This window comes from Lonchura striata, chromosome 5, assembly GCF_050655825.1.
Source record: "Lonchura striata isolate lonStrDom1 chromosome 5, ASM5065582v1, whole genome shotgun sequence".
Classification (NCBI taxonomy): domain Eukaryota; kingdom Metazoa; phylum Chordata; class Aves; order Passeriformes; family Estrildidae; genus Lonchura; species Lonchura striata.
The window spans coordinates 70,902,957-70,924,302 of record NC_140707.1 but is presented as its reverse complement, the minus strand read 5'-3'; the positions used below and the strand labels follow the sequence as shown (position 1 = coordinate 70,924,302).

Genomic DNA, 21,346 nt, shown 5'->3' with positions numbered 1-21,346 from the left:
ATTTGGTGTAAACCAGAGTAATAGGATGGAATGTCACGTTACAACCAAACCTTTGTGGTTGCAAAGACAAACTGATGAGGTCACTTCCTTTTAATCACCAAGGAGGGTATTTATCAACAGCCACATAAGTCAGGGGGACAGGGAGGCAGATGACAGACAGACTGACAGATATATGGAAATACAAACACCCCAAACACAGATACCACAGAGCTGATGCACAGAATGCTCCTTTGCAGAGAGCTGCACTTGATCTTGTGCTGTCACACTCCTTCCCATCTATAAAAGGCATGTAAATGCTTTTTATGCCCTTTCTATGGCTTGTCACAGAGGGCACAGCAAAGATTTGGAAAATGGGAACAATGGATGACTTGCACAAGAGCAAGCTCAGAAGATTTAGACCCAGATTCATATTTTTAAAACATTCAGAGAATTCAAAATTTTGCTTAAAGCCTCTAAGGCAAAGTGAGCAGGTAGCAGAGAGCAGAATTCCCAGGAGAGGGACGTAGAGTTACAATCACTGTAGTGGATGCCTTAATTAGAGATGGGTGGTGAAAAGCAGCACAACTTCATTAAAGTCAGCAGAGCTCAACATTTACCAAGGATCTGACCCATAAATTCCAGTACCAAAAATGCAGGGTTTTTTTTCATACTCAAGCACAGATAGGTATTTGAGGCAACCAAAGCACTAGTGAGTGCAAATGGAATTCCCTAGCTGTGGTCTAGAAGGTAAATATGGATTTGGCTTTCATGAAAATAATTTTAAAAAATTTAAGAAGCAAAGCAGCTGATCAGTCATGTTAAATATAAACGACAGTTTACTTGTGATTCTAAAAGGGGATTTTAACTTCATTAAAAACAAAAACTAACTACTATGAAGGAGATGAGTGAACTATTACAACATTGAAAGACTTAAAAACGATACCCCAGGAGATAACATTCTGAGAATAAAGTGAAAGAGCTCATATAAAATACAAAAGGTGTGTTGTAAAGAAGGATCAGAAGGGCAGACTTTGAGCTTCATCCAGTCATAAATCAAAAGCTTGTTCTCCATCATTCTTGTCTATGAGGTCAGCTTTGATTCCCAAGCTACAATTCCCAAAGGATGGAGGTATTTCTATTGGCAAGTATGTGTCTTTCTTCCCCCAGGCTGGCTCTGCCAGCCCTGCTGTCACCATGGACTGTCATTATCTCAATCTCTTTACTGCCCAGGATTGTTCCATCCTGGAGCCATAGGGAACTATCACAGGGCTGCGAGAGGAAAACCCATTCAGAAGACCGAGGGCATTTGCAACAGATTAATTGACAAAGAAGTTTATCAAGCCAGGCCATCTGCAATAGTTCAGTGATTCTCCTTCACAGGGACCAAATGCTTTAGCACTCCAGGTGACATGTCAGGGATACAAACTGTTACACAAAATAAAAGTGTTAAAAAACAGTTTAAAGCCGCTACCACCAAAGAATGTAATATCAATTCTCTACCCAGTCACGTGCTTCATACCTTTTGTATTTGAGTAACTGAGGCAATGAATGATCTTTGAGCTTTAGCTCAGGCAGACTGTCCGTACTCATAAGAACAGTCTGTGTAACTAAGGCTCCCCACCTGAGCACCGGAGATTGGTTCAGCACCTCCATTTGCAGGCAGGCATCTCCGTGTGCACAGGTGAAGGACGGACACTTCCCAGACTGAAATAAACACAAAATACTTTAGCATGTTGTTTCCTCAACCTTCGTGTAACATACTAAACCAGATAACTGCTTTCTTAAACCGAAAAAAAATAACTTCAAAAGACTCCTTGAATATTACTCAACACACCAGACTTTACAGTGTTCTTGCACAGTGAGTTCTATTATTTGCTCCATTAGTATCATAATGGTTTTACTTCAGTAATTCTCACTTACTATAGAGCAACGTTGCTGTGTGGTGTAAAACCTGATAGTTACTGCGAGTATCTCTAACAGAGATAACATTTACACAGAATAATACAGACATCTGATCCCGTATGTTTCTAGAGATAAAAACCTTCATTCCTCTGACAATTCGTAAGGGAAAGGCTTCGATGGGGGTAAAACCTAAATTTTTTAATACAAGATCGCCCTCTACTGTTTAGGAGTCAGGAGAACGAGTGAGGCTGGCAGAAACTAGTTTGGGCTGGAAGGGACCTTAAAGCCCATTTCATTCCAGCTCCTGCCACGGCAGGGACACCTTCCACTACCCCAGCCTGGCCTTGGGCACTTCCAGGGATCTGTTCCACCTATTGTTTTTTACCCTCCACAAACAACAACCTGGAAAAATAAAATTATTCCTTATGGGATGTTGTGGTGATCTGACTGGTGGAGGGCTCCCAAAGAGGCCTGGGGCACCAATAAATTAATTAGGCTTACTAATACTTCCAGAAACTGAGATATGAAATGGGAAGTGGCATCACAGATGATTGTTTGGAGTTATTAGTTATTGATGTTCTTCAAATTATTTTGATGATGTGAGCATTTCAGATCTGATTTTATATCTCCTTGCAGGGAGAGATCACATCTATGGAGCTTGTTTATTTGAGGTTTATCTTTATCTAAGAGGATGTACCTTCAATCTCCTCCACTCCTTGTTTCACACCACTTCCCTGGCTGTCTCTGCCACACATTCATTCCAAGCTTTTACCTGATGTAAATCAATTATTAATTTTGTCCATGAAACCTGAGTGCTGAGTGGCAGATAGAAGATGCCACATGTGTGCAGCACTCCACTGTCCCCAGAGAAAGGGATCCTCCCATGACCCAGGGACAGCAAAAGCAGGTTAGGCTTAGCTGTGCTTGTCTGGAATTTTGACACTTTACTGGTATGAAAAGTCATGAACTTGGGATATAAAGCTCTTCACTTTGCTTGGTGCAGGCAGACACAAGAGCCATGTGTACCCAGAGGAACATCTGATCACAGTTCCTGGCCCAGCCAATTATCTAAAAGCCCAATTAAAATTCTGATCAAATCATACCTTTCAATAACTAAATCCTCCAAGTTACATATTTCAACCTATATCTGAGGCTATTTTTATCCACTTCACAGGTCCCCAGTCCATGAATTGACAAAGACTTCCAGAATGTAAAGCCTTGATCTTGATGCTCTCCTTTTTATATGTCAAAAGGATACTTTTTGGCAGAAAATTAATCTTTCCTACGAAATACACAACAAACAAATTGATGTGCTGGGCAACAGCTCAATTTAAGAAATAAACAGACCACCCTGATAGGTAATTAGACAATAAACACAATATTTGTCATTTAATTCTGAAAGATGCCAAGTTAAAAAATACTAAGGAAACTCACAGGACTTCTCTAAGCCTGGATATGGGGTTCTTTTTCCCAACCTTTTTCCTAGATCTAGTTCAAATTTCACATATACTATCCCTATTTATTTCTGCCATAGCCATTATCAGCATTTTAGATCCCAATTAGGATTTCCACTACATGAAGGCACCCAAATTCCTAAGAATTCTTTTGATCTTTTCAAAGAATGACCAGGAGCATTACCATTGTTGCTCTTTTTATATTTATTTATCAGCCTCACGCTGCTGCTTCCATAAAGCTGTAACCCCCAGAGTTCAAATCTGCAATAACTTTCTTCTGAATAGGCAAAAATCAATAATGGGGGGGGGGGGAAATACAGCAAATTTCACATTTTGATCAGAGTACAAGTGTTGCACATAATATCTAATGGGACCACAGCGGAAAACAAAAACAACATACCTGCTCCTTTGTGCCTTTCCTGAGTTATTAAAATCATATTTGCAGCTACAGTGGCTGGCTGTCCTCATGTTGCCTCAATCCTTAGGATGTATTTCTTCCCATAGTTCATCATAGTCTGCAACATCTGGATTGTTTTAATTCCCCATTATACTGAGTAATGTAATTTTTGTACCTCTGCTATCATATTCTGAGTTTTAATAAACTTGCCTTCTCCTTGATCTTCCCATCATCTGTTTCTTCATTCCCTGAGCCCATCCTAAATCCTGCCATTTCAAGCAATTTGCTCCTACAATCCTTCTCAGGCAGATTTCAATAAAACTTCCAGCTGTGGAACTAAAGTTACTAATGTAGGACTAAAATTTAAAATCTCCACACCTGGAGATCTTGCACTGGTCCTGCTGGGATTCCTGCCAAGCTCAAACCACTTGTGCCCAGCCATTCCTTTGACTTGGAACACCTTTGGAGGTCTCCATGGCATTACTCTCTAAATGGATGCCAAAATTCACTATTTGTGCCTGGATCTTTCACAGCATAGCTCTATGCGTGTCTAAACACAGGCTGTAGAAATGCCTTAATACAATTTTAAAAACCAAAATCCCACAATGTTAATTTATGTACTCCTTGATTAATGGCCAGAGTTACTCACAGAATAAACCAGAAATTCTGAAAAAAAAATATCTACCAGAATGCCCTAAGCACAGGGCATTCAGTTCTTCAAAAGAAGGAGCCAAAAGTATTTTTTCCTCCCTGGAGCAATCCTTCATGCTAGTTATGTTCAGATAAAAACTCCATGCAAGAGCCTCAAAAACTTATTTTTATAGGACGATTTAAAGCAGTACCATGACAAGAATATCTGACTTCAAGTTCATGGCTTAAAAGAGCAGAAACAAATAATTTTCTGTTAAAATGTTCTACGGTCCCTGCCCATAGAATTCACCACCCAAAACCTGCATGAGGCACCCGCTTAAGATCATCCCTGTTCTTCCACATCCTGTGGGCAAAGGCTCACATCCATCTCTATGTTTTATCATGGAATCATGGAATGGTTTGGGTCAAAAGGGAATTTAAAGCCCATTTAGTCCCACCCTCTGCCATCAGCACCTTCCACTAGACCAGGTGATCTTAGAACATTGCCAGGAACGGGGCAGCCACAGATTCTCTGGGCAACCTGTGCCAGGGCCTCGCTATACCCTCACAAGGGAGAGTTTTCTTGTCAATATTCCACCTAACACTGTCATATATCTTTGTGAATTCATTCCCCTTTGCTCTATCACTTTTAAGAACTACCGGGATTACCAGGAATGGGACAGTTATGAACACACCCCCGAGAGGGATTTCAAATGGAATTGGGGGAAGGGGATCCGCCCCGCCCTCACGGAGCCCTCACGGAGCCCCGCCCCCAACGCTCGAGACCGCCCCTTCCCGCCTCGCCGCCTCACCCAATCAGCGCAGAGATCACCACATCTATTTGCATATTAAAGCCCGCCGTCCTCGCTGCTCACCAATCAGAGAGCTCCTCTCATGAAACGGGAGGGGAAAGCCTGCTCGATTTTGCACGCGCTCGCTGAGCCGCATCTTCCCATTGGGCGATGGGCTGGTGGGCGTGGCCAGTTTGAACGGGCGGCGGCCGGGAGCGGCGCCATGGTGAAACCGCTGAGGGCTCGGGATCCCGATCGCGATATCGATCCCGATCCCAATATCGATCCCGATACCGCCGAGGGTCCCGGCCCCACGGTGAGCCCCCCGCTCTCCCCCCAGCCCGCTGTGGCGCCAGCCGACGGCTTTGCCTCCTCAGACGATGAGGCCGCCGAAGGGGAGTCGAGCCCGCTCCACATCTCCTGGTGAGGCGACACCCGCGGGATCCTTTCTCTGAGGGAATTGTATTCAGTCCCTCTCCTGAGAAACAAGAGCGTTTTCTCTTGGCAAGGGAACCCCGAGGCGGGCTCTGGTGGCCTTCCAGGCTGGGGGTGGCCCGGTGGATGTGGCTGGGGTTGGAAGGGGCCTCTGGAGCCCGGCGAGCCCAGCCGCCCTGCCCAAGCAGGAGCCCAGGATCACATCCAGCTGGGTTTTCAATCTTTCCAGGGAAGGACACTCCACGACCTCCCTGCGCAGCCGATCCATGCCTCTGTTCTTCACAGGGTGGTGATCCCTGGCACAGGTGCCCAGAGCAGCTGTGGCTGCCCCATCCCTGGCAGTGCCCAAGGTCAGGTTGGACGGGGCTTGGAGCAACCTGCGGTAGTGGAAATTGTCCCTGCCCATGCCAGAGGATTAGAAAAAGATGATCTTTAAGGTCCTCTCCAACCCAAACCTTTTGTCACCCTCAAAGAAACATTTTTCATCATATTCACTTCCCATGTTTCATTTTGTGCCTGTTGCTCTTCATCATCCCACCAGACACTGGTGAAAAGGTCTGGCCCCACCCTCTTGACCACCCCACCCCCCCCCAAAATATATTTATATATTTAAATAATTGAAATCTTGCATTCTGAATTTTATTTATTTTACTTTTTATTTTCTAAAAGGTTGTCTTTGTCTCCTCCCTACTCTTCAGAGTTCCTGGGATTATGTTCCCTTCCAGGTAAGAAGCATTCACTGAAATTTGCAGGCATATTTGAAAGCTGAAGAGGGGTAATACCTTGTACCCCAAATTTCTGTGTTGTGGGTGACTCCTTTTGTAATCTACTCCTGGAAGAAGCATTTTGGAAACACCAAAGCTAATCTAGAGAGTATCTTAATGCAAGATCACATTTTGTAAAGTCATAAAAGTAAACATATAAACTTTGACTGCATTTTTAGCTACCAAAACTGCAGCCATGGTGAATCTCCGCTCAACTCTTAAGTGATCATTATTCACCCCTTTTATTTGTTAGATGATTTTTTGTGTTTTGTGGGGGGATTTTATGCTGTATCCTGATTTAAAATATCCAAAACTTTTCATCTGGAAAACACAAAGCACCTTAAAACCTTGGGCAGATTTCTTTTGTTAATCCTATTACATTACAGTATTAAGCAGATAATGGTGTTTAAACTGCCTTATGCACCAGGGATCTTCTTGCAAAAACAAGAACTATGTTTTATTCAGGATGTGGCTTTGGTCCTTGCTTTTGATTTTGGGAGGAGGCTCTGTTCTTCTGCTGCAGCAGCCATCCCATAAATGTCACTTACCTGCAGTGGTAATTGTTGTTCATAACTTGTTTCAGGTTGCAGGTTTAAGGATGTCAGAAGAAATCTTCAGAAAGATATAGGTGAGTCTTCTTTGTGTCAAGGGCAATTCCATAAATATTCCATGGAATCAATAGTCAGGATATTTCCAGGCAAGAGCTGCACAGTACCCATGAAGCATCTTCAGAGCAGCTGGGATCAAGATGAATTAAAAACTTCCTTTTTCCCAGAGAAAAGTGAAATTGGGATAGAAAATACGGAATTACGTAAAGATTTGTGCTGAGTATTCAGCTGTAAGCACTAAAGAGCAGAGACTAATAGCAAATCCCCACAGTGTCTGGGTAAGTCAAGCTTAGGAAGGAACTCCTGGCAGTGCCCAAGGCCAGGCTGGATGGGCTTGGAGCAGCCTGGGATAGTGGAAGGTGTCCCTGCCCATAGCAGGGGTGGAATGAGATGGGCTTTAACCACCCTGGGATTCTGTGATTTTTAACTACAGCTAGAACAGAAACATACTTAAGTGGATAACAGGCTGTCCTGAGTGCTGCTGTGCTCTCCAGTGAGACTTCTCTCGGGATTCCCTCTGAACAGAGAAAATTCCTCTCCTGGATTACCTGAAGCGAAATGTGGGAGAGACTCAGTGGAAGAAAGAGTGCTCAAACCAAAACTGCTCACTCCTATTGCTGTAGCCCCAAAGATTAAACAAGAGACTCGGGACCAAGGGGCTTATCTGTTTATCCTTAAGCTTGATAGGCTTTTGTTTATCTGCAAGTGTCTTAATCCCTTGGCAGGAGAACTAAAGAGCTGTGGGATCCAGGATATCTTTGTGCTTTGTACCAGAGGAGAGCTCTCAAAATACCGAGTACCAAACCTGCTCGACACCTACCAACAGCACGGGATGTGTGTGCACCACCACCCCATTCCTGATGGGAATGCTCCTGACATTGCCACCTGCTGCAAGATCCTGGAAGAGCTCAGAACCTGCCTGGAAAATAAGCAGAAGACAGTGATACAGTAGGTTCTGGCTGCCTCCCCACCACCCCACATTCCTGTAAAGGATGCCAGCTTCCCTCCAGATGTATGAGCAGGGGAAATAGGATGCTGTGAAAAGACAGTTGCACTCTTTAAGGCTAGTTCATGCTATGAATTCTGCTTGTTCCTCCTCCTGGAGCTATCTGCAGAGAATTCTTCCTTTCAGGATGTCACAGTGCCCCATTTCCCCTTGCTCTGTCCAGCAAGAATTTTAAGGTGTTTTGAGTGGCACCACAGGGCTCCTTCCTCCCAGCCTACCTGGATATCAGATGTATAGAATGAGTTGGGAGCTAAAACACTTCTTTGTCAGAGGTTGTGACTGCCCATCCCTTGAAGTGTTCCAGGCCAGGGATGGGGCTTGGAACAGCCTGATCCAGTGGATGATGTCCCTGATCCAGTGGAAGGTGTCCCTGCCCATGGCAGGGGGTGGGATGAAGTGACTCTAAGGTCCCTTCCAACCCAAACCACTCCATGATTCTGTAACACTTCCCTGCACCATTTATCAGGGACTCAGTGGGTTCCAGCGGTGCAAAATTCACTCCTAATTTCCATGAATGGGTTTAAAGGAACTTATTTAGCTGACCTCAGGAGAGAGGGGAAGAGTTTACCAAATTCTCTGTCCCCTGAATGATCCCACTGACAGCTTCTTGTACAGAAAGCCACTGAGTCCTTGGTCTTCCTGCTGACACAGAACCCTTGCTGTTCTCCTCACAACTGTCCTCAAACCATTAATCTGAAGTAGGATTTAAAGACATTTGAGATTGTCCATCCTCCTACTGTTTCCTGTCCTCCTGTGCCTTTGGGACTATTAGCAGGAATGAAGGGGAACTTTAAAATTGAAGTTTCCATGGAGAGATAGAGAAGATCTGGAGACTAAATAGGATATATCCCTGTAGGTATAGGAATAGAATATAGAAAATATGTAGAAATTCTTATTCTGACTTTTGCACCTGCTCCTCTTGATTATATTAAGGTAAGAACTGTGTCCATATATTTTTGTGTTCAGGGGGTCCCTGGGTGCTGCAGTTTGCTACAGCTTGTTTCAACCAGATGTTTTCTTTTCTCCCAGCTGTTATGGTGGCCTTGGACGCTCATGTCTTGGTAAGCATTTGTCTCCACACCTGACTAACCCATCCCACAAACCCAAATTCTGCTGGAAGCTTCACTGTGGATGCAATCCAAACTGCCACTACCAGGAGCAGCCTGGTTAATAGAAAGGACATTAACCAATTCCTCTGCATCTGATTCATCCCAGTGTTGCCCCTTAAAGCTTTCAGGAGTGTTAGTTACTGTGTGTTCCCAGAAGGATCAGGTGGTGATATGGCCAGAAGACACAAAGGAGAATTAACGGGGTGTACTGGCACTCATTCCTGAAAAGCCTAAGAATTGTATCCCAGATGCTGCTGGGAAGGCAGGGGGAAAATAGTGGGATGGTTTTCACCTATTTCCAAAGCCCATAGGCTCAGGCAGGAGCAGCAGGCAGATGGAGCAGTGCCAGAAATAGGATTCTGCAGGAGATCCAAAAGCTCTGGGACCTGGATAGGTTTGCCAAGGTGGTTTTCATGGGACAAATCAGTGGCTGTGTGCAGTCAGAGGTGCTCAGCAGTACTCAGGTGTAAACCCTTTCCCTTGCAGTGGCTGCATGTCTCCTGCTCCAGCTTTCAGACACCCTGGCACCTCAGCAGGTGATAGAGAGCCTCAGGAACCTGAGAGGATCAGGGGCCATACAGACCATCAAGGTAATGGGGCTGCGGCAGGTAATACACAGGTCCAAACCCCAGTGAGAGTTCAGCCACTCTCTTCCTTCACTTCACTATCCCAGAGATAGCTCTGCCCTTCCAATAGCTCTCTCTGGGGTTTGAGCTGTTTCCTGCTTTCAGGAAACAGCTTCTGCCAGGAAACTGGTGACTGGACAAGAGGAAAATGCCTTAAGCTGTGCCAGAAAAGGTTTAAGTGGATAATAGGGAAAATTTCTTCACTGAAAGGGTTGTCTAGCCCTGGCACAGCTGCCCATGGCAGTGGTGGAGTCCCCATCCCTGGAGGGATTTAAAAGCCATGTGGATGCACGTAGGGACTGGGGTAGTGCTGGCCTTAGAGTGCTGGAGGAATGGTTGGACTCAAAGATCTTAGAGAGATTTTCCAACCTAAATGATTCCATGATTCAAAATAAAGCAGCTTTGAATTCTGACAACTCCCACTTCTGAGGACCATGTTTTGTGTTACCCTGAGGTAATGCATCCCCTGTGGCCATTTTGGGGAACCACAGGATCCAAGGCAAGATCCATGGCATTTGTCTGACTGAAAAATCCCAGAGGTGTGGAGTAAGCACACAAAGAACAAATGAACCAGAGGGTGCGGTTTTCATGCAGGGGTATCAAACAGCTTTTTAGCACAGGTGGTGCCTCTTCTTGAAGCACAGAGCACTCACTGCAGACTGGTTGTGCATTTCCAGCAGTACAATTTCCTCCATGACTTCCGGGAGAACCTGGCTGCACACCTGGCAACAAAGGACCCGGTGCTGAGATCGGCATCGCGGTAGCTGATCCCATCTGTGCCTGTGTGGAAAACTGGACAAGACACCCCCCTCCTGACCTTTCCTCAGTGCTACTGCCTGTGTGACTCAGCTGCTGCCTTCCAAATCTATGTGTAAAGTATTGGGATGGGGAAGGAAATCCTAGAGAACATGGATAGGAACAAAGTCACCTCTTTGGTGACTTTAATACTCACTGCCTGAAAAATACGTGTACAAGTGTGTTTGTGTCCATTGCTGTTCTGCCGGGATAAGGGAGCTGGATAGAAATTCCATCTCTGGAGCCGTTTAAAAACACCCTCATGCCATCAGCTCTGCTGTAAAGCAAAGTCAAGTCAAGCTGGAGCACTTACCCCTTAGGTGCTCGTAACAACTCATTCTGAAATGTCACAGTTCTGCTCGATGTGTTGAGGGGTATTTGGGAAGGAGTTTCCTCATTCCAAAAGCAGGAGGTGTTGTGACACCACAAATCTGTGACAAACCCAGCAGGGGGGTTGTAGGTGACTGTGTCAGCTGCGTGGGTGAGCTGGCACAGCCCTTCTGGCTGCTGCCACTGCTGAGAGTAAACAAACAATCAGCTGTGGGCTGGGAGGATCTCACAGAACAGTCCTCTAGCAGTCCCCAGCCCTCCTGCTTCACTATTTCCATTCAAAGCAAGATGAAACAGCTCCTGGCTTTTGCTAAAGTTCAAGATTTTGCTAAAGTTCAGGACCATCTCAAGTCAAAAGTTGGGACAAGACTCCACACAACACCAGGGGGCTTGAGTTGAGCAAGTGCCTGCTTTGCGAACTTCAGAATTTATCTTTAATTAAACTTTGAGCACAAAGGTGATTTCTGCAGATTAATTAGTGTTTACTGCTATTCCCATCCCCACTCATGGCAAACAACAGGAACTTTTCCAGTTCCCACAGCGCAGAATTTACAGCAAATGCCCTGCCCCAAATGTGCTTCAGTACTTAGTCCTTGCAACTAATGTTTTTCAGATATTAAATATTTATCACATAACTCAGCAGGAAGCTTGCTGAGAGCAAGAGAAATGTTCTTTATCTTCTCCATAATCTTTTGCCTCCTAGAACTCCAAAACCAATGATCAGGTTCACATTTTGAATGCCAAAGGACTGGTACTCCAGCAGGGAATCCCACAAGGGCTACGCCAACACTCCTGGGACACGAGGCTGATGTTGCTGGACATGGAATAGCTGGGAATGCTCATCTGCACCCCACATCCAGCTAAAGCTGCTCATCAGCAGGACAGTGCAGACACTTTGGTAAATATTGCTGGGCCCTTGCAGCTGCAGGGGCTGCAGGAGCAGCCTGCATTGTTTATTCCAGTGTGGAATTTGGCTCAAACCAGCCCAAATGCCAAGGGAACAAGAGATTTGTTTAAAAGGTTGAGGAGAGCCAGGGGCTACAAGCAGCCAGTCTTGTTTCCATAATGCATTAATAAACATACAAACATAAGAAAGGTTTAATGAGCTTTGCTTCCACAGGCTGAAGTAATCTCTTACATGTTTGGAAGAGCCAAGCAGCAGAAAAGTAAAAATGATCCAATAGGAACAATATTAATGAGTTTCCAAAAAAGCCTTTCAAAAATTCTTCTGTGAAAAGCTAAAAATTATGGTTGAACGAGTAAAAAAAAATCATGGAATGCTGAAGGCTTGAGCAGTAGGGGCATGGGAAATGCTCAATCAATGCAAGGAAACACGAGAAAAACAATTTTATGTACAAAGGAATAAGCTGCCAGGACTATTATTAAGAAAGAGAATTTGAAGTTATCACAGCCTGAATTCTCTTACCCCCAGTATATTTATAAAAACTAGAAACTACAACTCTCCATCCCCATGGAACCCAATCTTTGTGTGATGATAGCCTAGAAAAGGGGAAGGTTGTGGAGGAGAAAGGACAGTCCCAAACCTGTGGAAGGACTGCCTTGTGGCAGATGAGCAAAGTCTGTTCATTCACACCCAGCACAAACAAGGTGGAAAGGAGGACATTTTCACCATGTCCAAAAAAATAAGAGCACAGAGTCATTAAGTGAAGTCGGCAGAACTGTTAAATACCTGGTTTTTACACAAGCAATTCCACTGCAGAACTCAATGTCAGGATTGCCCAGAGCAGCTGTGGCTGCTCCAACCCTGCAGTGTCCAAGGCCAGGTTGGAGCAGCCTGGGATAGAGGAAGGGGTCCCTGCCATGGCAGGAGTTGGAATGAAATGGGATTTAATGTAATGTCCCTTCCAACACAAACTGCTCTGGGATTCTGTGATGTTCTAGACCAGGCTATAAAAGTGCTCTAAAAGCAGCTGAACTGATGGCAGAAAAGCCATTCAGAGCTTTTTGAAATGCCAAAGCCCACTCAGGACATCTGTAACACACAGATTTCCAAATTTCTCACTCTTCAGGCAGATACTCCACACCTGCCTGTTTCATATTCCTTTCCTCAGCCACTGCCCAACAGACCAGTGTTGGAACATCTGGATTTCTGGTGGAACCCAGTGCAGCCATTCATGCAATTTATACTGCCCCTTACACCCAAGAGTCCCAAAGTGAACAAATACACAGTTTATGCAAAAAAAAAAATTTACTAGAACGGGGAAACTGCATTGTTCTCCAGCACAGGTAAATGAAAAAGATCTCTAATTATTACTTGTAAATTAAGCAGCTGTTCACAGTCACAATTTACAATGCAATATTTATCTGCAACATCTTCCCCTGCCCCATCTGCTATTTAACTAAAGGGAAAAAAGCAGGAATTCAGAACTTCCCTTTTCCAGAGGTAATTCAATTCTGTCTTCTATTTTTAAAGGGAATGCAATAATCCACTATAAAACAACAGTGAGGATCTGTTGAATTTATAAACAAAACAAAAGGCACCACATAAAAAGAAGTGTTGCTGAATTTGAGATTTGTTTTTTATTATCATTTATTGCACTAAGGAACAGCAGGGCAGTTTCACAATCTCACCTTCTGCTTTGAAAAGTCTGTAGTATTTACTACTCTTAAATCCAAGAGTGTTTTCATCATTGGACTTGATAAACATTGGAGGTTTGTCCATTTGTTAATCAGACAGCACAGACATTAAAAAAAACAAAACCCAAAAAAACCATTTAAATTCATTCCTTCATGGACAATTCAGCTTCTCCTACCGCAATGGCACAGACTCGAGATTAAAGCAGGGTTAATGTTTGGAGAAGATACAGAGGGCTCTGTGGACTTATGGATGCACACACAGGGGAAGATTAACCAGATAATAAAAAAATAAACCAAAACAGAACTATTTTTGCTTTTGTGTCCATGAATTAATATCCTAAGACCCATGTTGCCTATGGGCAAAACATACAGTATTCCAGTTGTTCCCAAGCACTTGGAGCTAGGGCTGGTTTAGAGTAAAGAGTGGGATACACAAGTCCAAGTGAGCCACTACAAAGCCCATCCTACAGCAAATCCCTAGAGTACTAAGGCTAGTAGTAACCAACACCTACTTGAAGGTTATGGCTGTTCCTTATGGAGTGCAAAGTCAAAACTTTTCAAACCCCAGTCATCTTTATATTAATTTACACATAATTCATTAATTTCAGCGTCCCAGTAAAATATAAGAAAACAGTCTTTCCACAATTATAAAATGTGGAAATATTTAAAAAATAGGGGAGTCATTGTTTTCTAACTCAATTTTGAACATCGGGTTCCAGATTTAATCTTGGTCAGAGGTTCTTGTTGTAAAGAATCCATGTTTTTTGTGGCTGTTGCATGCACTTAACTGGAACAAAGCTTGCTGAATGTCTTCTTAAGAGCTCACCAGAACATAAATCATGCTGCAGAAGAAAATAAAAATATTAAGATGCATCGTTTTGATTAGTGTTACACATTTAATTATAACAGGGTCTACTATAAAGAACAAGTCCATGTGAGATAGGTGGATCGTGACTCAAGATTTGACACAATGACTCTTCTACTTTTGACTTCAACAAAACCACATTTACATGAAATACTTTCCTCTGAAAACAATGTTTCCGCTTCTTAATTAAAACACCCTGGGATTTATTGTGTTATGCTTAATGGAAGTTTGGAACTTTCGGTCTACAGTCATGAACAGAGACTCAAAAATTCTGACCAAATGAGGATTTGTGTTTTAAAGCAGAATCAGGGGTGAATGTGGATTCTTTTTCAGGAAAGCTGGCACAGTAGGTGATCATACAGATTCCCAGCATGTTTTGAGTTGGAAGGACTTTACAGATCACCTCACTCCAACCCCTGCAATAGGCTGGGAGACCTTTGGCTATGCCAGGCTGCTCCCAGCCCTGTCCAACCTGGCCTTGGGCACTGCCAGGGATCCAGGGGCAGCCACAGCTTCTCTGGGCACCCTGTGCCAGGGCCTGCCCACCCTCACAGCCAGGAATTCCTTCCCAATATCCCATCTAATCCTGCCCTCTGGCAGTGGCATTCCCACATGTCCTGTCACTACACACCCTTGTCCAAAGTCCCTGTCCAGCTCCCACAGGCTCCCTTCCAGCACGAGAAGAACAATATTCCTATGGACAGCATTTCTCTCTGCACTGAGCCAAAGCTTCAGACTGAAGAGGAAAACTTACCCATATAGGTAGTAAAAAAAAGATAGAAGGTAGAATGCTAATTTGCACCATCCTTCTTTCTGGCAATAGGCTAAAATATCTGCATTCATGATGGTCGTAGGATCGTAGAGCCCCGGGCCGCTCATCACGGGTCTGCTCATGTACCTGGAAGGAGGCACAGGCAGGTGTGGGGTGACAGCCACAGGAAACCAGAGTCCTGCCCCCACCCACCAGGGACTGCCACAGCTGAGACGAGGAGTAACACCCTTGACAGAGAAGCAATTCAATTCCCATGTCTTAAGGAATGGGAGAGGAGACTGGAATTGCTGCTTCGACTGGCATTCCACACTGGGAATTGTCTCAGTGCACCTGTGACATGTCAGTGACTTTAACACACACAACTCAATTCTCACACAGCACAAGAGAATTAAAAAAACCCCAAGAAAGCCAGGTGTTGGTTCTTATTGTACAGCCATGACCTGAACCTTCCCAGAAAGCATCTGTGTGCTTCCAAGACACAGAACACTGGACAGGAATACAGCAACAGGAGAATGAGTAACAATTCACCGAGCATAACAGACTTGCCAAAATTACCTCCAAATATGATAAGCCAACAAGGGCATATTGAGACCCAGTGTGAGCCACTCTGCTGCACAGAGAAACATGACACAGAAGAATGCATGGATGAGGTACTCTGGAAGTACAAGCTGGAAAAGAAAAAGGCGAGTTAGAAATTTCAACTGCACAGAGCAAAACGTGGCATTTCAGCTACTTTGGAGGCACGCGATTGCTTAAAAATATTATTGAAAACCAACACTAACAAGAACAAGACTTTGGAACGTGAAAGCAGCAGCCAGCACTATGTGCCTTGCTGTTTTCACATGCTATTCATGAACCAAGGAGAAAAATTTCTAAGATTTAATGGTCAGGTCAGTATTTTTTAATTACTTCTATTAAATTAACAGATTCTATGCTTTATGCATGACACTCAGAAGAAGTCACTGAGATATTTCTGCTCATGCAACATAGAAATATCAGTAGGAAACGTGCTCTGCAGAACAGTTTATAGGCAAAAAGATGTTTGTGGTTTCCCGTTTTACAGCTTTGTTATGGTCTTCACAGATCCAGAACTTTTCAAAGTCAAATTATTCCCAAAATGTAACGCCCCAGGCAGAGCTTTACCCAACCAAACCAGCGGTGACGTGGTGGCACACACAGGTCTGCACAGAGGAGCTGCTCTGCACAGTCTGGGGGGAATCGGGCGGTTCTCCCTCACAGGTTCCCACTGTGCATGCTTTACAGCATCATGCTTCCAGCAGAAGCCCACAGAGCTCAGTACCAGGTACTATGGAATCACAGGAAGCATGGAATGCTGCGGAGATTAGTGCTGTTAATAGGAACAACATGGAGAGGAACAGAGAGTAAACACATGCAAAGAGCTGTGAAATCTCACACCCAACACACGAATTAAATTTCATATAAGACACCCCAAAGTGTTGCTATTTACTGCTTTATTACCAGGTTCAGAGGAATCGCACAAATCAGACTGGTTTGGGTTGGGAGGGACCTGAAAACCCATCCAGTTCCACACCTTCCACTATTCCAGGTTGCTCCAAGCCCTGTCCAGCCTGGCCCTGGACACTTCCAGGGATCCAGGGGTAGCCACAGCTTCTCTGGGCACCCTGTGCCAGGGCCTCAGCACCCTCATATGAAGAATTCCTTCCCAGTATCCCACCCATCCCTGCCCTCTGGCAGTGGGAGCCATTCCCTGTGTCCTGTCCCTCCATCCCTTGTCCCCAGTCCCTCTCCAGCTCTCCTGGAGCCCCTTCAGGCCCTGCCAGGGGCTCTGAGCTCTCCTGGAGCTTCTCCTCTCCAGGTGAGCACCCCCAGCTCTCCCAGCCTGGCTCCAGAGCAGAAGCAGAAGATCTGTAAAACTGTTGCCTTCTTAACTCAGGCCCCATAGAACTTCTCCTCATGGAAAACACCCCATTTTTACCCAAAAGGTTTAAATTGCCTACATATGTGCAGGTACACACACGACACACTCTGCCCTCTTTTTGTGCAATATGATTAAATCGCATGGGATGATTACATCAAAGTTTCAGTGGTTTCCAATTTTTTTCTTCTTTTAGAACCTAAGAATATCTTCCTAGAAATCTAAAAGCTACCAACAAACACACTCACTGCCTACTTTGCTATGAAATTCTAATTCTCTAAATGAAGAATATTGCAAACTTGCAATAACACCACCAAAATTCAGCTGTTGTACACAAAATGTTTCAAGTAAATATTTTCATCCAGATCCTTCTCTGCATACTTACCATTTACACATGGCAATTATTTATAGCAGAACAACAACCACCCTGCCCAACACACAATGCATTTGGCAGCCTGCTCAGACAGATACACTGGGCCTGAAAAAATCTGTATTTATTTACCTACACATCTCAAAATATGTTTTTCTTTTCTCTTGTTTATTATACCCTACTACCACATCAGGATCCCTGCATTTTTCCAGTCTCCCCCACTTGATCCTCCCTGCCTGTCCTAAAGAAAAATGAATTACATCAGATCCTACCATATTTATCACAGAAGTGAGGGAGGATGGATCTGGTTGCTGAGAAAAGACACGACTATAACAGGAGCAGAGAAGAGAAGGAATCAGCAGTGTACTAAGGAGTTACTATTTTAGGCTAATCTTTGCACTGAGGTGCCTCAATTCCTACCAAGATCTTTGGTTCTTTGTACAGGAAAACAACACACCCATGTGTTTGTCCAGCATCATGTACCAGACCCCCTCAAGAGCCTGAACTTCACTTTTGGGGATTAGCCTGCTTCCACAGGAACAGCAAAAATGAGGTTATTTCAGACTTTCAGTTGCAAAGCTGCCATGTAAAGGACACTCCATGCAAGTGGGGCAGCAGAAGGTTAATATTCAGTTAAACATGCACATTTTTACACTACAAAGGTTGCAGTAAGGTCATAATGCATCAATGTAATGAGAGTTGGCCTCTCCCACACTGCAGCAGAGATGACTGGAACAGACCAAGCAAGGGAAACTGTTAGATGCACAGCTCTCCTAGCAGCAAACCTCCTCTCCTCCTCCCCTCCTCACACTGAAATATTCACTTTCATTTGTCCGCTGCACACGTAACACGCTCTCCCCCAGCCCCCCAGTTACAGCAAATTTATTTTTTGGTGGCATATTTTACTTCAAACTAAAGCTACAGTTCAGGCCACACTGCTGTGCTGCCCCTGCATCATCCCTCAGCCTGGGCACACACAAAGGAAAAGCCATAAGAAAGGCATAAAATGCTGCAGGGTCAACTTCTGTGTTCTTTAACAAGCCTCCCTGATGCTGCTGGCCTGTCAGAGATGCAGCCAAAAAGTTTGCCTCAAATTCTTTTCCTAAGCCAACGAGTGTCTGAGCTGCATCCAAGAGAGGACACTGGGACACACCCCTGATCCTGGAACACAGAACAGAGAAGTGAGGATAGCACCTATCACCTTCCACTCACCCAAATCCTCAAAAAAAGATCAGAACTGACTTGGTCAATGCTTCAAAAAACCCCAAAGTATTCTCCTCTAATCTGAACTGAGTAAATCTGACTTGAAAAACACAATTTATTTCTGCCTAAAGTTATTTTCTGACACCTAACAGGCATGTAACAGTTTTCCCCAAGTTGCTGGGTAAGCAAGCAGAATTGGTTTGGCATAAAATATGGAAATCCATGAGGTTGTTATAAACCCCAACAAACAAATAACGAGCAGATGAACAGGCAGACTAAACAAAACAGCTAAAGAGTATTACAAATGTTCCTAACAAAATGAAAGGGAAGTTAAAAAACATGAAACTGAAAAGCAGTACACACCTTTAATGCAATTTTGACTCTTTTAATCTTTTTGACCTTTTCAACTGTCTTTGTGCCGAAAATGTGGAAAGCAGATTGAAAGAATGTTAGTATGACAGCTGACAAGATCATCATCAGATTAATAACAGTCAGAATATTCAACTTGAAACTAAAGAATCAGACAAAGAATTGCCCTAGAACTTCTACCAACAGCGAGGGCTTCTCAACCCAGATGCAATTCTATTGCCCAGGCTGATTGCATCAAGATAACACCAAAACTAAGCACTTTACATGTATTTATTTAGCAAAACAAAACGTTTGGTGTGCTACTTACAGGATTGAGTGTATTACACTGGTCTATGGGGTTCTTGTAATCAGTCTTCAGTTCATCAAATGCTATAATCTAAAGGAAAAAAAAATGAAAGTTTTGATTCCCCAGGAGCAATTGTGTATTTTATCCATTAAAAGTAGCATTTTGGCACAAAGCTGCTACCTTTGCTCTCAGTAACATTTCACCTAAGTTCTGCCTACATCAACTCACAGGTAAGACAGATGTGGAACAGGTTTTACAAATACGAAAGCAGTAGTTTCATCAGCTATTCAAAAGCCTCTGACTACTCTCCAATTTTTTATCTTCCCACCTGCAATGAATTTCCTACCTCCCCTTTATCAGTTTTCAACCCCACTCGCTGTGCAGACCCCAGCCTCACCCAGGATACTCTTGGTGACCAACAGGAATCTGGCATGGGGTTTAATACAGAAAAAGCAAGAGCAAGCTTAAAAGCCAAAGGATATTCTTCCTCATTGTCAAAGTAAATGCTGAGCCCACATACATCCCAGAATTACAAAACTCTTAGGACTGGAAGGGACCTCTGGAGACCATCCAGTCCAACTTTCCTGCCAAAGCAGGATCACACAGAGCAGGTTATACCTGCAAAAGGTGCATCCATTTAAAAATACACTGGTCTTTTTTTTTGACATAACGATGCAGCATGAGGTACAAAAGGCACTTTTACACCACAAGTGTTCTGCCAAGCATCACATCCTCCCTCAGAGCACCTCATCTGCAGGGTCCTGCTGCTGCTCCCCCAGTGCCAGGCTCGAGGAGCAAACCACAAATCATGGAATGGCTTCGGTTGGAAAGGACCTGAAAGATTATCCAATTCCAAACCCTGCCATGGCAGGGATATTTTCCACCATCCCAGGTTGCTCCAAGCACCATCCAGCCTGGCCTTGGGCACTGCCAGGGATCCAGGGGCAGCCACAGCTGCTCTGGGCACCTGTGCCAGGGCTTCACCACCCTCACAAAGAATTCCCTCCCAATATCGCATCCAACGCTGCCTTCTGTCAGCGGGAAGCCACAGCCCCTTGTCCTGCCACTCTGTGCCTGTATAAAACCCATTTTATCCGGGAGGGGCCGATTCCCGCTCCTAGGGCGGTTCCGGACGCGGTTTCCCCGCTCCCTCAGCGCAGTCCGGGGACGCCCCGGCGGCTCTCCGGGGCCGTTCCCCGGGCGGTCCCCCCGCTCCACGGTGCCCGTACTCACATGCCAGATGGCGAAGAAGATGAGGGCGGCCGTGAGCAGCAGCGCCAGCATGTAGCAGAAGGCGGCGAACGTGAAGGCCATGGCGGCGGGGCGGCGCGGGGGCTGCCGGGCGCCTCAGCGGCGCCGCGCAGCCGCCATGGCCGCGCCCGCAGCGCCCCCTGCCGGCCGCGCGCCGCCGCCATTCCGTGAGGGGGGCGGCGAGGGGATGGGGCGGAGAGCGGGAGTTCACCCGAGGCGTGGGAGGCAGTGCGACCGCGCCTCGCGGAGCGCAGTGGGAGAGCGGCTTGGCGTAGGATCATGGAATCGCAGAATCTAGCTTAGAAAAGACCTACAAGATCATCGACTCAGTGACTCCTGTGACTGTCAACACACCAGAGCACTGGGTGTCATTTCCAGTCATTCCTTGAACATCTCAAGGGATGGGGACTCCACACCTCCTTGGGCAGCTTTTCCCAATGACTGACCACCGTTTCCATGGACAAAGTTTCCATAATACTCAATTCAAACCTCCCCTGAGGCATTCTGAGGTCATTTCTCCTTGTCCTGTCCCTGTTCCCTGGAGCAGATCCCAAATCCCCCTGGCTGTCCCCTCCTGTCAGGAGCTGTGAGAGCCACAAGGTCCCCCTGAGCCTCCTTTGCTCCAGGCTGAGCCCCTTCCCAGCTCCTCAGGAACTCTCCAGCCCCTTCCCAGCTCCTCAGGAACTCTCCAGCCCCTTCCCAGCTCCTCAGGAACTCTCCATTCCCTTCCCAGCTCCCTCAGGAACTCTCCAGCCCCTTCCCAGCTCCTCAGGAACTCTCCAGCCCCTTCCCAGCTCCTCAGGAACTCTCCATTCCCTTCCCAGCTCCTCAGGAACTCTCCATTCCCTTCCCAGCTCCCTCAGGAACTCTCCAGCCCCTTCCCAGCTCCCTCAGGAATTCTCCAGCCCC

At 45.2% G+C, this 21,346-nt stretch overlaps 2 protein-coding genes across 8 annotated transcripts; one reads left to right on the top strand and one right to left on the bottom strand.

The window, feature by feature from the left end:
* Positions 1 to 5,344: 5,344 nt before the first annotated feature.
* On the top strand, positions 5,345 to 13,527 carry CDKN3 (cyclin dependent kinase inhibitor 3). Of its 6 annotated transcripts, none has more exons than XR_014955853.1 (8): positions 5,345 to 5,576; positions 6,258 to 6,313; positions 6,936 to 6,980; positions 7,686 to 7,908; positions 8,996 to 9,027; positions 9,562 to 9,665; positions 10,379 to 10,572; positions 11,530 to 13,527. XR_014955853.1 is itself a non-coding variant. In XM_085581027.1 (7 exons), the coding sequence occupies exons 1-7, from the start codon at positions 5,377 to 5,379 to the stop codon at positions 10,463 to 10,465; spliced, it is 744 nt and encodes a 247-aa protein (XP_085437153.1). In that variant the 5' UTR covers positions 5,345 to 5,376; the 3' UTR covers positions 10,466 to 10,680. The 6 variants fall into 6 exon arrangements, 4 of the variants coding, with proteins under 4 accessions (XP_085437153.1, XP_021402493.3, XP_085437152.1 ...); XR_014955852.1 differs by having other exon boundaries at positions 8,933 to 9,027; XM_085581027.1 differs by lacking the exon at positions 11,530 to 13,527 and having other exon boundaries at positions 10,382 to 10,680.
* CNIH1 (cornichon family member 1) lies at positions 13,343 to 20,572 on the bottom strand. Of its 2 annotated transcripts, XM_021546819.3 has the most exons (6): positions 20,420 to 20,572; positions 19,208 to 19,276; positions 18,895 to 18,942; positions 15,617 to 15,729; positions 15,044 to 15,187; positions 13,343 to 14,266 (listed from the first exon to the last, which is right to left on the bottom strand). In XM_021546819.3, exons 1-6 carry the CDS (start codon positions 20,498 to 20,500, stop codon positions 14,239 to 14,241), a joined length of 483 nt encoding a protein of 160 aa, XP_021402494.1. In that variant the 5' UTR covers positions 20,501 to 20,572; the 3' UTR covers positions 13,343 to 14,238. The 2 variants fall into 2 exon arrangements, with proteins under 2 accessions (XP_021402494.1, XP_021402496.1); XM_021546821.3 differs by lacking the exon at positions 18,895 to 18,942.
* Positions 20,573 to 21,346: the final 774 nt, after the last annotated feature.